Here is a 16,873-nt window from a genome sequence, read left to right on the forward strand (position 1 = left end):
CATTTTGTTTCAGATTATTACCAATTCCTAATTTTTTTTTGTCAGTTGTGGGGCTTGAACTCTGAGCCTGGGCACTGTCCCTCAGCTCTTCAGCTCCAGGCGAGCACTCTACCACTTGAGCCACAGTGCCACTTCTAATTTTCTGTGGTTTATTGGGAGATAGGAGTCTCATGGAAGCTGGGCGCTGGTGGCTCACACCTGTAATCCTAGCTACTCAGGAGGCTGAGATCTAGGACCACAGTTCAAAACTAGCCTGGGCAAGAAAGTCCATAAGACTCTTATCTCCAATTAACCACCAGGAAACCAGAAGTGGTGCTGTGGCTCAAGTGGTAGAGTGCTAGCCTTGAACTGAAGAGCTGAGGGACAGCACCCAGGCCCAGAGTTCAAGACCCACGACTGACCAAAAAAAGGAAAGAAAGAAAGAAAGAAAGAAAGGAAAAGAAAGGAAGGAAGGAAGGCAGGCAAGTGCTCTACCACTTGAACCACAGTGCCACTTCCAGTTTTCTGGTGGTTAATTGGAGATAAGAGCTAGGATTACAGGAGTAAGCCACTGGCGCAAGGCCATAAATTTTCTTTTTAATTCTTGTTTCCCCCTTACCTCATTCCCTACCCTTATTTTGGTTGGGGGTGGGGGGGCACTGGGGTTTGAATTAATTCAGAGCTTCCCACTTGAGCCCTTCTTGGGCCAGTTTTTTAAATATATATTTTACTATTTTATTTTTATTTTTCCCCCATATTGTTGTTGTATAGGTGATGTACAGAGGGGTTACAGTTACATAAGTCAGGTAATGAGTACATTTCCCTTTGAACAGTGTGACCTCTTTCCTCCTTTTTTCCCCAGCTTTTCCCTCCTGATCCTCCCCACAAGCTGTATAGTTCATTTTCAACATAGTGTCAAGTGAGTATCACTGCTGCATTTGTTCACCCTTTGTCCCACCATTTCTGTGCTCCCCCTTAGGGTCCCCCGAACAGAAAAACTTACATACAAGACAAAAGGTACAGAAAACAAAAGGCAACGATGAAACAAAAGCTCAAATAACAAAAAAGCTCTTGTTTTCATTTCTTAAGTTCATTTCAATAAACATAATTTTATATGATCATATCCACATAGCTATTGAGCCTTTGTGGTCCTATCCTGAGAATATCCTCCTTTGATCTCACTGTATGAATGTGTAGACTACTATATAATTTATCATGTCCAAGTGTATTTTTTTGTCTTTACCATCCAGTATTTTACTTACATTAGGCAGTTCCTAGTTACAACAAATGAGGGAAAACATGTAATCAATGTTTCTTTAGGTCAGGGTAACTTTTTTTAATATAATTAGTTATTTTTGAGATAAGATATCTTTCTCCCTGGGTACACAACACCAGTCTACCTATTTTAGACTTCTCATTCTTGCTAGGATGACAGGTCACTCCCAAGTCTAGCTTTCCTCCAGAGTTTCTTGGACTTTTCTTTCTGGGCTGGCTTTAAAATGACAGGAGGGGGGACCCATCAGCTGCACTGGACATTGACCAAAATGAACTAAGCAACTCAATGGCAGCGATGGGAGGGAGGGAACAAGTGGGAAAGAGGGAACAGCTGATGCTATGCAAAACAAAAGAAATGTACATATCACCCAAATGGAAGAAATAATTGTATTGCAAAGCTCATAGAACTCATAAATGTTACAGACCATGATAGACAATTTGCCACATGAAAGTTAGAATGTGTTTGTGACTTTAACTAAGCATCACTATCCCACAATACTGTGAAATTTGGGAAATTATGTAACCCCTTAATCACAATAAAAAATTTGGAAAAAAATAAAATAAAAGGAGGGGGGGTCTCATGAACTTTTCAGTCTCTGCTGGGCTTCAACACTGATCCTTTCACTCTCAACCTCCCAAGCAGCTGGAATTATAAGCATGAGTCACCAGTGCAGTTAAAAGGCTTCTCCCTTATTTTTTTTTATTAGTTTACTGAAAGTATTAATTAATGACTTGAGATCACTAATTGAGAGATTTAATTTTATAGACTGATTGTCATTTTTACTTGTGTTACTATTATGCTCACCTTTGGTCCGCAGCTCCACCCAGACCTGGGCCCCGCTCCCATTCCTGGAGTTCCCTCCATACAGCTGGCCCCTCCCTCTCTCCGCCCAAACCTACCTGAACTCCCATCTACCTCACTTCCTATCCTTCAGACCCTCCTGCTACCTGGATAGGGACAGGTGCCATGTGCTCCCTCTTGGGGGAAACTGGCTCCTCTAATAAGCCTTAATAATCTTTCTCCTGTGCCTGCCTGCCTCTGCGTGGTCCCCTGGGATGGATGTGTGGGGAGCCTCCTTCAACTTGACTAACTAGAAGTGTCATTACATTTGTAGTATATTACATTCAAGAAGCAAGCAGAGAAATTAAATTCACTGGGTGTATGTTAACATATGGAGGGAAAGAAAATAATCAAGTTATTTGTACCTGGTACTCTTCACGTGTCATTTATTCACTGTACCAGTTATAGTCAATTAAGAGAATATCACAGTGAGATTTATATGTCTATGGGGGAGAGGGGGAAACAATCAACTTGTTTTTTGTTCAGAAAATTTACTGTTAACAATTCTGAAAAAAAAACACGCAACAACAAAAAGTCCTGATATCGCTTACTAATGATGTTTAACAATTACTGCTATGTTTGCTAGGTACTCCTCCTTTCTCCTTTACAAGGGGGAAGTAGCAGGGAGTAGATTAGATTGGCAGCTGCTCGCAGAGTTGTGTTAACTCACATCACTTGAGGATTTAACAACAGATGCCCTAAAAAGACAGAAATTCACAAGAAAATGAAGTTCAAAGTCTGGCGGAAGCAACTGATTAAAATGAGCGTTCAGTGATAACTGAGCATCGGACTACATGAGCTCTCCAGGGAATAATAAGAAAGGATTCCAGAGCAGAAAGCTTGTATACAACCTACTCAAGGAAGGGCAAGGTGGACACGCTCCAGCGTCAACTATACCACTACTGTGTGGCCTTTTCTGCAGCCTAGTTCTTCTCAACTGTGCAACTTCCCAAGACTGTGCCCGAGGAGAGGTCCAGCCGCAGGTTCAGGTCACCCCCCAACTGTTGGCACAGTCCTTAGCTACAAGAATGGGGAACTGGCGGGACCGGATGCCACCACACACCAAGTCTAAACCTGAGGTCTCACGACTCGCGAGACCACCGCGGGCCGGCAATTGTGGTCCAAGGTTCCCAGCCAATCACGGCTCTTGGATTTCCAGAGACTGCGCCCACTTCAGCTATTTTCCCTAGCTCCACCTCCATCCCTGAGGCCGTGGGGGTGTTTTGAGGGCGGGGAAAACAGTAGGAGCCCATCGATAGCTCTGGAATAGACAGCCCTTCCCTGCGTCGGCCGCTGTCGTCTAAGCCACGCAGCCTTTCCCTGTCGATCGCCGAGCTCTTCGGTTCAGCCGCGCTCTTCCATTCGCAGCTTTGCTAGAGGCTCTCGCATCCAGGTCGGCGCCGGAGCTATGGTGCGTTGAAATCTCGGTCCTTAGGAGGGTGAAGGCAAAGGTCCGCTGACCGCGGGTCGGTGTGTGGCCTCTCTTGTCACCTTGCTCACGAGACCCGGGGCGGGCGAGGGCCGGGCGAGCCTTGCAGACTCGGGAAGCCTCGGGCTGTGATTCAGCACCTCCGGGCCAGGCCCGGCCCGTCACGGCGCGGTCGGCAGTGGCTGCGGCCTGCTGCACGCTGTTGTGCGGCCTCCGCGGGGCCCCTAACCACTCGCCTTGCGGTCGCTGCGCAGAGTTCCTCCACTGGCGGGGATTCGCGGTAGCTGAATTCAGTCCGTAGCTGAACCCTCGTCCTGTGAGTGGGCTCTGAGCGGAAGGAAAGGCCTCCCAGTCACCGTGCACCGGACCCCTCGGTTCCTGGAACCCGCGACCATTTACTTTGTGGGTCCTTTTAACTTCTCCGTCCCCCCAGCGCTTGGTACGAAAAGGCCCCTTCTAAGCACTTTGTTCTGTCTTTTGGTGATGGACGGTGATCAGAGGTGCAGTGTCGGGCCCTCGCTTCCCTTGGGTCTGCCACTCCAGCTCTCACCCCATGACTCTCTTCCCAACTGATAACGTTATTAGGGCACTAATACTTCTGTCCCTATAGCTATTTTTATTTATCTCTTAACTTCCCGAGGACATCTTTGCGTTTATTCACTCAGTATGAATACTGGTTGGCACAAGTTAGAGTTTCAAATCTAAGTCAGGCTTATCCCTAATGGTAATATGTAGATAAGGAACTGTGGAAGTGTTGGAGTAAATTTTAGAGAAAAAGATGGAGAAGACTTCAGGAGACAGGTTTGTGGAATAATTTAAAGTAAAAGTCTCAGGGGGATTTGTTAGAGAACAACATATAAGCCAAGATAGGTAGAAAAGTCGATGCCTGCGAACTTTACTGGTTGACTGCCCAAGTAGAGTGCTATAGAGGGTGACAGAGCAGAAAGGTAAGATTGGATACTTAAAAGGCTGCTGCCGGGGCTGGGAAGGTGGCTCAGTGGTAGAGCGCTTGCCTTGCATGCCTGAGGCCCTGGGTTCGATTCCTCAGCACCATATAAGCAAAAAGCTGGAAATGGTCCCCTGGCGCAAGTGGTGGAGCACTAGCCTTGAGCAAAAGCAGCTCTGGGACAGTGCCCAGGTCCTGAGTTCAAGACCCAGGACTGGCAAAAATAAAAAAAATTTAAAAATAAAAAATAAAAATAAATAAAATGCTGCTGCCCCTTCCACCAGCCTCCTAGGTACCACACAGTATGGTGGTGATGTTCCAGCAGAGTTGCATTAATGAAACTGCTTTAACGTTGAGTGGAAACATGTGAAACATTTGTTAATGCTGTAAATTGGGTTTGGTTCTTAAATTAAGAGGTCTTTTTTTCTTTCAGTTTCGCAACCAGTATGATAATGATGTCACTGTTTGGAGCCCTCAGGTAAGTAAGATAAGTTTCATTCCATTTTTATTTATTGTACCCCCCCTCTTTCTCTCTTTCTCTTTCTCCCTCTCTCCCCCCCCTCTTCCTTTCAGTCTCTCTCTTTCCACATGATCTTGAAACATAGCTCAGAACTCAAGGTCTTCCTGCCTCAGCCTCCCAAGTGCTGGGATTACAGGTGTGCCATGACCAGGCCCCTATATCCTGTGTCTGTAAAGTGTTTTTTTCTTAACCTGCAATAGATTTAGAGATTGTAAATGAGGATCGAAGGCCTTAATTCCAGCTGCTCAGGACACTGAGGCTAGAGGATTGCTGAGTTTGAGGCCAGTCTTAGCAACTTACTAAGACCCTGTCTCAAAAAAAAAAAAGCTGGGTGACACTGGCTCCTGCTTGTAATCCTAGCTGCTCAGGAGGTAGGGCTTTAATTAAGTCATTTGATCTTTAACTATCCTCACTTAAGCTTTGGAACCATTTCTAATTTATAAAATAATCTCCTAAAGTAAATTTAAACTGTATTATCTTTTTAGGGAAGGATTCATCAAATTGAATATGCAATGGAAGCTGTTAAACAAGGTTCAGCCACAGTTGGTCTGAAATCAAAAACTCATGCAGTATTGGTTGCATTAAAAGTAAGTAAAGAAATAAATATATATTACTCCTTTGGAGAACAGAACTACCAAGTGAAATTTTCACTGTATAAACAAAAAATACATACATTTTTCTTAATATCCTATAATGTCTCTGTTTAGAGGGCACAATCAGAACTTGCAGCTCACCAGAAAAAAATTCTCCATGTTGACAACCATATTGGTATTTCAATTGCGGGACTTACTGCAGATGCTAGACTGTTGTGGTAAGTATTATCATGAAAAACAAAACAAATATCTCTGTCATAACTGATTACTTTTCTAGAAAAAAAATCTAGCTCAGATATTTTAGGAAGTTGTCCACTAGAATATTTATAAATTATAATTAAGGTTGTAACTATCTCAATATTTCTATGTATTTTTTACACTAGTAACTAAAATTATACATTTTGCCACTTTAGAGAAGTCACGGAATAGTGTGATTGTTAGTACATTGTATATATGTCTAAAACCGGCTTGACATTTTTTGTTTGATACTTAAGAACGAACCAGACCCTTGAATCAGAAATTATTTAACTTTTTTTCTGGACACTGATGGCTCCTCAGGAGGCTGAGATCTGAGAATTGCTGTTTTGAGCCAGGCCAGGCAGGAAAGTCATTGCAACTCTTATCTCCAGTTAACCACCAAAAAGCTGGAAGTGCAGCCATGGCTCAAGTGGTAGAGCATTATTAGCCTTGAGCAAAAAAACTCAGGGACAGTGCCTAACCCCTGAGTTCAAGCCCAAGGACTGGCACAAAAAACAAAACGAAAACATTTGGCAAAGCTCAATAGTAGGTAATTATGAGATGTAGAAAAATGATTAAGACATAGATTTTGTCCTCAAGGAACTTAAGGTCTAGTCTATCTAGACAGAAGTGGAGAGTAAAAGGGAAATTTTTGTTAGCATAAGGATGTTAAGATTATTTTTGGTTAATAAGCAGTATGTAACTGAAGAGATGTGGATTTGTTATTATAGACTGAATTCTCACCCCCTCCCTTAGTGTTTGAGATTGGGTAAATAGACACTTTTCCAGTATATTCTTTTATATAAGAATGAAGACTTACAGGTAGAACACTTAAAGTGTCTTTAGAAAGAGCATGAAAACACACATGTATACATGTTGATGTGAACAGAAAGTGGTCAAAGCTAATTTCTTTAATTATTTGATTAAGAAGCATAAATGGTAGGTTTGGAGGGTAATACCGTTTAAGATTTTTAAGTAGCTCTTAAGTTATACCTTAATCTCTTAAGTCAACAAGATAGCTATGGCTTCATAGATTTCTGTCTGCTATAAATGTGAAATATGTTATATTGTCACATTTTATTTATTCTAATAGATCTAAAATATTATCATGCCATCATATAGTTAAACATAAAAACTTTATTAGTGAGATTCTGTATATATTTTGATGTTAAGACTTTGAAATTTGTTGTGTGCTTTATACTTAACAGTATATCACAGTTACTTTTGAAGGTCTTAGTTGCTTCATGTGGTTAGAGACTGCCAAAATGGTCAGGTTTAGTTAAAAATACTGAAGAAATAGCTTAGTTCCTTTTGTCAGCATTTGTTCATCAAGTGCTAAATTTGTATGTTAGTGGGAGGGTGCTTGGCAAGAATGCACAGTGTCCTGGCAAGTCTCAGGAAAAAGCAAGACCCTATCAAAAATAACCTAAGTTAAAAAAAGGACTGGAGATGTGACTCATGCAGTAGAGATACCTATATGTCACCTATGTTTCTCACAGTGGGAAGCTCTGAGTTCAAACACCCAGTACCACCAAAAAGAAAAACTTCATATCCTCCCTGCTTAATGTAAAAATACATCCTTATGACCTTGTCTTGTCTTTCTGGTTTGTTCATATGGGTGCAACCCATGAAAACGTTTAGAAAAAAGAAAAGTGAATCAAACTGCTTTATTAAATTAGCTCTCTGTGATAGGAGATTACTAATTTTCTTGTTTCTCTTTTAGTAATTTTATGCGCCAGGAATGTTTGGATTCCAGATTTGTATTTGACAGACCCCTTCCTGTGTCTCGTCTTGTTTCTCTAATTGGAAGCAGTATCCTTTTTATGTTAACATTTACAAATGTAAACTCCAAAAGTCTTTGGTACTTAATCTTTGTGTTAGTTTATTAGGAAGTAATAATACCATAGATAGGATTGTAAAAGCTGGAGCTGGAAAGGTGGCTCAGTGGTAGAGCGCTTGCCTTGCATGCCTGGGTTCGATTCCTCAGCACCACATAAGAAAAAAGCCGGAAGTGGCGCTGTGGCTCAAGTGGTAGAGTGCTAGCCTTGAGCTGAAGAGCTGAGGGACAGCGCCCAGGCCCAGAGTTCAGGCCCCACAACCGGACCAAAAAAAAAAAAAAGATTGTAAAAGCTTTAATTGGAAGTTTTTCATTAGCCTTTTTAAGCAGTTGGAATTTAACTGTCCAAACACCATTTTCACAGAAATTTGAATTTTCTTACTGCTCTAGGTGTACCCCAGTGCTTTAAACCTCTGAAGCCAAAACAAATGAGGTTCTACATGGGAAAAAAAAATCATTTTGCTAACATGTATTCTTGGGGTGGAATGTTACGCATTGTATAATATTAGGTAAAAAAATATTGTTCTATTTTATTTCTTGTGGACTACACAGTAATTTAGGAAGATGCTAACCGTCTTGGTTTTGTTTAATTTTAAAATAAAGATAGTACTTTATTCTTTGTTTAGAACAAGTTCTTTAACTAGTTTAAGAGACCCAGATACCAACTCAGCGGTATGGCAGAAGACCATATGGTGTTGGGCTGCTCATTGCTGGCTATGATGTAAGTTTATATAGCACTCTCACTATTTTAAGAACTATAGTGCTGAGCATGATAATGCATGCTTGTAATCCCAGTACTGAGGCAGAAGGATAGCAAATTAGAGTCTGGCCTGAGCTACATTGTAAGATGCTGTCTTTAAGAAAAAATAAAAACAGGGCTGGGAAGATGGCTCAGTGGTAGAGTGCTTGCCTCACATGCATGAGGCCCTGGGTTCGATTCCTCAGCATCAATAAACAGAAAAGGCCAGAAGTAGGAGCTGTGACTCAAGTGGTAGGGTGCTAGCCTTGAGCTGAAGAGCTGAGGGACAGCGCCCAGGCCCAGCGTTCAAGCTCCGTGACCGACAAAAATGAGAAAAAATAAAAACAGCCAGGCACCAGTGGCTCACATCTGTAATCCTAGCTATAGCTACTCAGGAGGTTGATTTCTGAGGATCAAAGTTCAAAGCCAGCCTGGACAGAAGAGTCCCCATGAGACTCTTTATCTACAATTAATCCTCAGACACCAGAAGTGGCACTTTGGCTCAAGTGGTAAGAGTGCTAGCCTTGTGTACAAAGAGGCTCAGGGACAGCACCCAGGCCCTTAATTCAAGCCCCAAGACTGGCAATAAATAAATAAGCAAAAACAACTACACAGAAAATACATAAAGTCAAGAATTGTTTTGTTTTGTTTTTTTCTATTTGTAGGATATGGGCCCTCACATTTTCCAAACCTGTCCATCTGCTAACTATTTTGACTGCAGAGCTATGTCCATTGGAGCTCGTTCTCAATCAGCTCGTACTTACTTGGAGAGACATATGTCTGAGTTTATAGAGTGTAAGTAATAACTTCCATTTTGTCTTTATATAGTGAATAATGTATTGTCCTAAGAAAAATATTACTCTTACAGGATTTCCTTATTAAATGAAACCCTTAAAGTATTTATTGTTAATATCACAATTACTAGTTTTTACTTCTTCTATTTACCAATAGAATTTTTTCAGATGTATCCCCAACCTTAAGCATTCTTTTTTTAAAAAATTATTATAAAGGTAATGTAGAGAGGGATTACAGTTTCATAAGTCAGGTAATGAGTACAGTTCTTTTTGGACAGTGTAATCCTTTCCCTCTCTCTTTCCCAGTTTTTACCTCCCTTCTTCATCCATTGTGTAGTTTATTTCAGCAATTTCTAGTGGATATCACTGCTGCATTTGTTCAAACATTTTTGCATTAAATAGTCTATAGATGAGTAAAAGACATCGTACCTAAGCTAAAGGAAGCCATACCATGGCTTGAACTTAGGGCCTTGTGCTTCCATTTTACTTGCTCACCACTGGCACGTTACAACTTGAACCATGCCTCCAGTACAACATTTTGCTGATGGATTGGAGATAGAATCTTGCAGGCTTTTCTTCCCAGGGCAGGCTTTGGACCTTGACACTATCTCAGCTTCCTGAGTAGCTAGTATTATAAATGTGAGACCTTGACACCTGTGACTGTTTATAAGTTTTCTTGTAATATAGTAGTGTGAAGGAAACACCTAAGGATCAATGAATATAGTGGAGAATAATTACCTTTATTTATTCATTTTTGCTGGGCCTGGATGCTGTTCCTAAGCTTCAAGGCTAGCACGGCTTCTGGCTTTTTCTGAGTAGTTCATTGGAGATAAGAATCTCATGGACTAGGGCTGGGAAGGTGGCTCAGTGGTAGAGCGCTTGCCTTGCATGCATGAGGCCCTGAGTTCGATTCCTCAGCACCACATAAGCAGGAAAAAAAAAAAAAAAAAGCTGGACGTGGCACTGTGGCTCAAGTGGTAGAGCACTAGCCTTGAGCTGAAGAGCTGAGGGACAGCGCCCAGGCCAGAGTTCAGGCCCCACGACCAGACCAAAAAAAGAATCTCATGGACTTTCCTCGGAGCTGGCTTTGAACTGTGATCCTCAGATCTCAGCTCCTGAGTAGCTAGGATTACAGGCCTGAGCCACCAGTGCCTGGCTAATTATCTTATTAACATTATTTGAAGCAAATTTTGTTGTAGGATGAAAGTAGGTAACTTTGAGAAAATGGAGTTGTAGGACCAAATGAGCTTGGAAGTACTGGATTAAAATTGAACATTTTAAATAATGGTAATTTGGCTAGGATCTTTATAGGTCTGAACCTGTGCCCTCATTAAAATAAGTTATGAATGTTATTAGTTGTTACTAGAAGATTGTACCATTAGCATTAAACTTTTAGCCGTTTTTATTCTGGTAAGTTTAGTGTGAAACTAAAAGCTCTATTTCAATAAAATAATAAAAGATAAATAATAAAAGAGGCTGAATGTGATGATGAAATTAAGAAGTAATTATTCATGTATTTTTATAGGTAATTTAAATGAATTGGTTAAACATGGTCTACGTGCATTAAGGGAGACACTTCCTGCAGAGCAGGACCTAACTACAAAGGTATATATCATGTTTTCCAATTGTAGATATTAACATACCAGTTTAATCTTCTGTTGAATATTATAAGTTGTAGAGTGTATACTTCTTGGAGGAGGGAGGATTGGTGCTTGGATATTTATTTGTTCATGATAAGGTTTCACTGGCATAGAACTCTATGTAACACAATTTGGTCTCAAACTCTAGATCCTCCTGCTTTAGCCTCCCAAGTGCTGGGAATTCAGCCATGAGCCACCATGCCCATCTTTACTTATGTTTTTTAATTTGGAAAATGTTTGAGTTCCTATGTTCCTTTCAGGTTCTTTACTAAGTGATACAAATTTGAATAGTCATTTTTTAAAACAGTTCTTTTTGATATAAAGCAAATAAAAAACCAGTAAATTTCATTCACCTTTATACATCCACACACCTGCTTTTCTGCCTTTCTTACATTTCTTCCTGGTAGATTATAGACAGAACAGAGACTTTAGGGAACAGTTCTCTGTTAAAGAAAAGTAGAAGCTGGGCACTGGTGGCTCACACCTGTAATCCTAGCTACTCAGGAGGCTGAGATCTGAGAATTGCGGTTTGAAGTCAGCCTGGGCAGAAAAGTCCCATTTGTATTCCCAGGTAGATAAATCTTTGTACTAATATCGTTAATAAATACATGTACAGAGCACCTATCATTTATAGACACTTTATAGGCATTGAAAATATGGAAACATAACAAAAAGCCTTATTGACCATAGATTCATCTAAAAGGGCAGGGATAGGAAAAAATGCACATATAAACTATAGATTATAAATGCTATAGAAAAAAATAACAGTTTAACAGGTGAAAGAATGTAATTGAGTAAATGTTATAAGATGTCATTTAAAATAGAGTGGTCATGGGTGACCTCACCAAGAAAGTGACATTTAAAGAAGAGATCTAAAGGAGGTGAGTGAGTCATACAGATGTCTAGAGCCAGATTATTCTTAGGAGTGCAAGTGCAAAGGTCCTGAAATAAAGAGTTTTCTAATAGGTAAGGAGGTTAAGTAGTGAGGCTGGTGATCAAGAGAAGGAAAAAAAATGAGAAATAAAATGGAGGTCATATTGTATATTTCTTATTGTGGGTATGTTGTATTTTATTCTTAGGGTTTAAGCATTTAAGTTAAGAGTACCCTAATTTGATTTCGCTTTTAAGACACTTGGGCTTTTGACAAGAGACTTTTGTGTAGTGGGGGCTTGGGCAAGTACGTTTTAAAACTAAGACAGACAGTGATTCATGTGAGAGGTGATGGTGCCTGCAGCAGAGTGATAAAGGTATGTTCTGAAATTAGAGCAAACAAGTTTGCAAACAAATCTGGGGAAGGTATTGCTTCCAAGGTTTTTACTTGGAGGGAAAGATTTTTGATTAGCTGTGATTCATAAGAGCGTAGAAGGAGGAACCAGTTTTATATTAGGAGTACAGCAGATTAGGTAGTCAGTTTAGGGCATGTAAAATTTCAAGTGCTGTTTCTTTGTCTAGCAATATAGACAAGCAGTTATTATCAGTACTTCCTAGATTTCTATGGAGAGTGATTTAGCCTAGAGTTCAAATTTTTGAAATCTTTACATTGAAATGACATTTAAAGAGTAGACTAGATGCGGTTCTTAAAGGAATCAAAATAGGCAAGCAATTTGAGGACTGAACTGAAGACAGTTTAGCCTTTAGAGATTTGGAGATCTCAGAAACTCAGATGGTTAGAGAAGGAGGAAAACTTGGATAAAGAGAAATCCTTGGAAAGAGAATTGGAGATAGCTCTCTGGAGAAAATTTTTCTATTGAGGATCCAGAGAAATGAACTGGTGACTGAAGAGGTTGTAGTAAGGATTTTTCATTGGTTGGGATTTTTTTTAAGATGGGGAAAATTACATCATATTTACTGCATGTCAATGAAAGATATCAGTGTGAAGTGACGAACTTAGGTAAAAATGGCTAGAACAATGTCCTTTGACAGTATACAAATGGAGTGATTAGCTTTTCCAAGGAAATTGAAGTTAATATTGATGGTAACAGGAAGGGAGAGAATCTAGAGACCTAAGTAAAGTAAAACTTAGAAGCTGTGAGAAATGCTGTCTGTTCCAAATGCTTCTATTTTCTTAGTGAAATAGGAACAGTTTTTTTTGTTGTTGTTGATTTTGTGGAGAGTGGAGAATGTTGCAAATTGTTGTCAAGAAGAAAGGAAGAATGGAATAAAGGGGTATAGTTTTATCAGTGGAACACTTAGAGAGTATGCTTGAGATTGTGGGTTCAATCCCAAGCACGGGGAAAAAAAAGACTGAATGATACAGGAACTGGTATTATATGATCCAGAACAAAAGCCACTAATGCCTAATCAAAATTATAAAGCCATTTTTATGATCATTGGATAAATATTTAGTACCTATATGAAACTTTATAGCTTGTACCATTTTATAGACAGTATTTAAAGTTCAAGAGCTATCTGAAAATTTTCTATTTTGACCCATTGTAGCATATTCATTTTTGTGACTTATTTTGTTTACTTTATTTCCCATCAGAATGTTTCCATTGGAATTGTTGGTAAAGACTTGGAGTTTACAATCTATGATGACGATGATGTGTCCCCATTCCTGGAAGGTCTTGAAGAAAGACCTCAAAGAAAGGCACAGGTAATTATTCTTAATACAAAAGGGTTTTTTTCTAGAAGGTGTTATTCTCATCACAACTGTCTGAACCTACCAATTTTGTCCTTTACTGAGATAGACTTATAGTTCAAATGGGAATAAGAAAATTAAGAACTGAGAAAACTAAAATATTGGAGGGTCAGGGGAGAATTGTGAATTTCTCTATTGTCACACATTGAGCTACTGCTAAAACTTAGGGGATTAAAACAAGAATTTCTCAAAATTCTGTGGCTGAGGCACAGCTAGGTGGTTCTTTTGCTATTCTCACTTGAGATCTCAAAAATGTATTCAAATGTTGGGATAGGGCAGGAAATTCAGTGCAGCCACTCATGTCTTTACTATGGGTTCTAGAGGAGCAGCTAGAAGGCTGGGTCCTCTGCTAGAGAGTAACTGGGCCTCTGTCCGTGTAGTCGCAGGAACCCTTTAGGAGGGCCTCTCAAACAAGGTGGAAAAAGCTAAGAATTTGCAAAAGTTTAAAAGTGAAAGCTGTGAGAAAAAAAAAGTAGAAAATGAGAGTGGCATTCTTTTTTTGTTTTTTTTGGGTCCCGTTATGGGGCCTGAACTCTGAGCCTGGGCGCTGTCCCTCAGCTCTTCAGCTCAAGGCTAGCGCTCTACCACTTGAGCCACAGAGCCACTTCTGGCTTTTTTCTTTTTGCTTATGTGGTGCTGAGGAATCGAACCCAGGGCCTCATGCATGCAAGGCAAGCGCTCTACCACTGAGCCACCTTCCCAGCCCCTAGAGTGGCATTCTTAAATGAGACTGGTCAAATGTTACTTTTCGTTTTCTTTTCCTGAGTCCTGGACATTAAAGCCAGTTTTTCATACTTGGTAGCCACATATTATACCACTTGGGCCTTACTGCCAGACCAACAGCATCACTTCTGCACATTCTGTTGGTAAAAGTAAGTCACAGGGCTAACCCAGATTGTTTATGAGTAGACATTGAAAGAAGTGCGTATTGGGGCCATCCTTGAACAGTAAGTAGGGTCTTCATAAATAATAAGAAGAGCATCAAGAACAAGAACTGTTGGTGAAAAAGTAAAGTGTTAGGTAATCTTTTCTGGGTTCTGAGGCTATTGCTTTTTTTAAAAAAATCCTTTTATTTGGGGGAGAATTATGGTTTGAACTAGGGCTTTGTATTTACTAGGTGCATTCTACCATTTGAGCTACACCTGTAGCCTATGTTTTGAAGGTAGGAGTCCAAGGTCTTACCATATTCCAGATTAATGTCAGACTCATGATCCTATTGCCTCAGCATCCCAAGTGCTGGGATCACAGCTGGTCCTCTATAACAGGCTCGTATTTGCTATCAATGAAAGCTTATTTAATAGCTATGGAATTAAAAATAAAAAGTGGTAGCCTTATACTGGGTGACTCATTCCTATAAGTCTTACTACTTAGGAGGCTGAGATCTAAGAATCACAGTTCAAGCCAGAGCAAAAAAGTTCACTAGCATCTTTATCTCCAAATTACAGCAAAAGCCAGGGCTGGAAGCTTGGCTCAAGTGGTAGACATACAGAAGGCCCTTATTTAAACTTCACTACCACCAGAAGTGTCTAATACAGAAATTCTTTTATAGCAATGAGGGTTAGTTTTTGTTTTGTTTTGTTTTTTAAGGGGGGGTTTGTCCTTAAGTACAAAGGGTGGTTTCAATTCAACATGATAGTGCACTACGTCTTGATCGGTGTCATCCCTTTCATGATTCTCCCCTATCTCTCCCAACCTCATGAGGGTTTTTTGTTGTTTATGTTTGGTTTTGTTCTTTTTGGGTTCCGTCCTGGGATTTAAACACAGGGCTTGGATGCAGTCCCTGATCTTTTTTGATTAAGGCTAGTGCTCTAACAAGTGAATTACAGTTTCACTTCCAGCTTATTTGTGGTTAATTGGAGATAGAAGTCTCACTGACTTTCCTGCCCAGGCTGGCTTTGAACCCTGGTCCTCAGATCTTAGCTTCCGAGTAGCTAGAATTACAGGTGTGAGCCACCAGCACCTGGCTTCATGAGTGATTTTTTTAACTTGACAAAGATATTGTTAATATTATTTGGAGAGCTAAGATTTGCATTATTGCAGTTGTTGGTAAGAATTAGTCTGCTGGAAAGAATGCTTTGGAATAGTAGCTTATTTGTGTTTTTGCTATGTTTGTTGGTAAAGGATGTTTAAAAAGTGCTGGTTGTATTTTAAGTATCAGGCTCAGAGAGATGAAGGGCGCATATTTTCTCATATGGAAAGCTAGATCTAAAATACAAATATGCATTATAACGTGCAGGGCTCTATGCATTTATACACAAACTGATGAAAGGATGGAACACTAATGGAGGAACCCAAAGGTGTAACTCTCTATTGTTTATCAAAAGAATACCAGGAAATGGAAACATGTTTTGTGGGGGAGGGGGAAAAGGAAGGCCCATGAAAGGAGGAAGACAAGCAAATGCAACCTTTATAGCCAGTGTATGTTATATAAAAAATGAACTATAACCAGGTGCCAGTGGCTCATGCTTGTAATCCTAGCTACGCAGAAGGCTGAGATCTGAGAGGATCCTGGTTCAAAGCTAGCCTGAGCAGGAAAGTCCATGAGTATCTCTAGTTAGCCACTCAAAAAAAATGGTGCTGTGGCTCAGGTGGTAGAGCACTAACCTTAAGCACAAAGAGGCTCAGGGACAGTACCCAGGCCCTGAGTTCAAGCCCTACAACTGACCAAAAAAAAAAAAGCAACATTGTACTCATAAACTGACTTACAAAATTTTAATCCCTTTGTACAACTACTTAGTAATAACAATAAAAGATTTTTTAAAAGGCTTTTAACTCTTGAGCAAGACAAAGTGTGATATATAGAACTACTATTGAATGACTTTCAGAACTGAGATTATATATAACTTATAAAACTTCAGAAATTTTAACAGGACAATATATTGAAAACTGGTTATCAAAAATACCTTCTAACTTGTGTTCTAATTTTTTTATAATGTAATATATTTACGTATATATTTATCCTAACCATAATATTTATGGTTAGGAGTACATATTGATGAAGTGTTGATTTTACATCTTTGCTTGTTTTTTTTTTTTTCCCTTTTAAGCCTACACAACCTGCTGATGAACCTGCAGAAAAGGCTGATGAACCAATGGAACATTAAGTGATAAAAGTGTGTTATCAGATGTATGAAAGTGCAGAAGTGCATACTAATGACAATAATCTGTACTTTGAACCAACAAATGCATAGTGGTGGAATGGCATGTTTTAGGAATCAGTCCAGAGGGAGTTTTTTCCCAAGCAACTTCCCTGAAACCATATAATTGGGTGCATTTTTTTTCCTGAGGGACTATGTTATCATTTTCTAGAAAATATGGATATCTATACCAATGTTTTTATATGAAGAAAATAGTGTCTTTGGGATTTTAAAGACAACTGTGAAATAAAATTATTTCACCTCC

General features: G+C 39.8%; 1 protein-coding gene across 1 annotated transcript; it reads left to right on the forward strand.

Annotated features, from left to right (window-relative positions):
* The first annotated feature begins 3,399 nt into the window (after positions 1-3,399).
* On the forward strand, positions 3,400-16,873 carry Psma1 (proteasome 20S subunit alpha 1). Its single transcript, XM_042691637.1, has 10 exons — positions 3,400-3,506; positions 4,904-4,948; positions 5,476-5,577; positions 5,698-5,801; positions 7,544-7,632; positions 8,308-8,378; positions 9,062-9,191; positions 10,716-10,795; positions 13,316-13,426; positions 16,519-16,873. The coding sequence occupies exons 1-10, from the start codon at positions 3,504-3,506 to the stop codon at positions 16,573-16,575; spliced, it is 792 nt and encodes a 263-aa protein (XP_042547571.1). The 5' UTR covers positions 3,400-3,503; the 3' UTR covers positions 16,576-16,873.

The sequence above is a fragment of the Dipodomys spectabilis genome, unplaced genomic scaffold (genome assembly GCF_019054845.1).
Source record: "Dipodomys spectabilis isolate Male_0828 unplaced genomic scaffold, ASM1905484v1 ptg000145l, whole genome shotgun sequence".
Lineage (NCBI taxonomy): Eukaryota > Metazoa > Chordata > Mammalia > Rodentia > Heteromyidae > Dipodomys > Dipodomys spectabilis.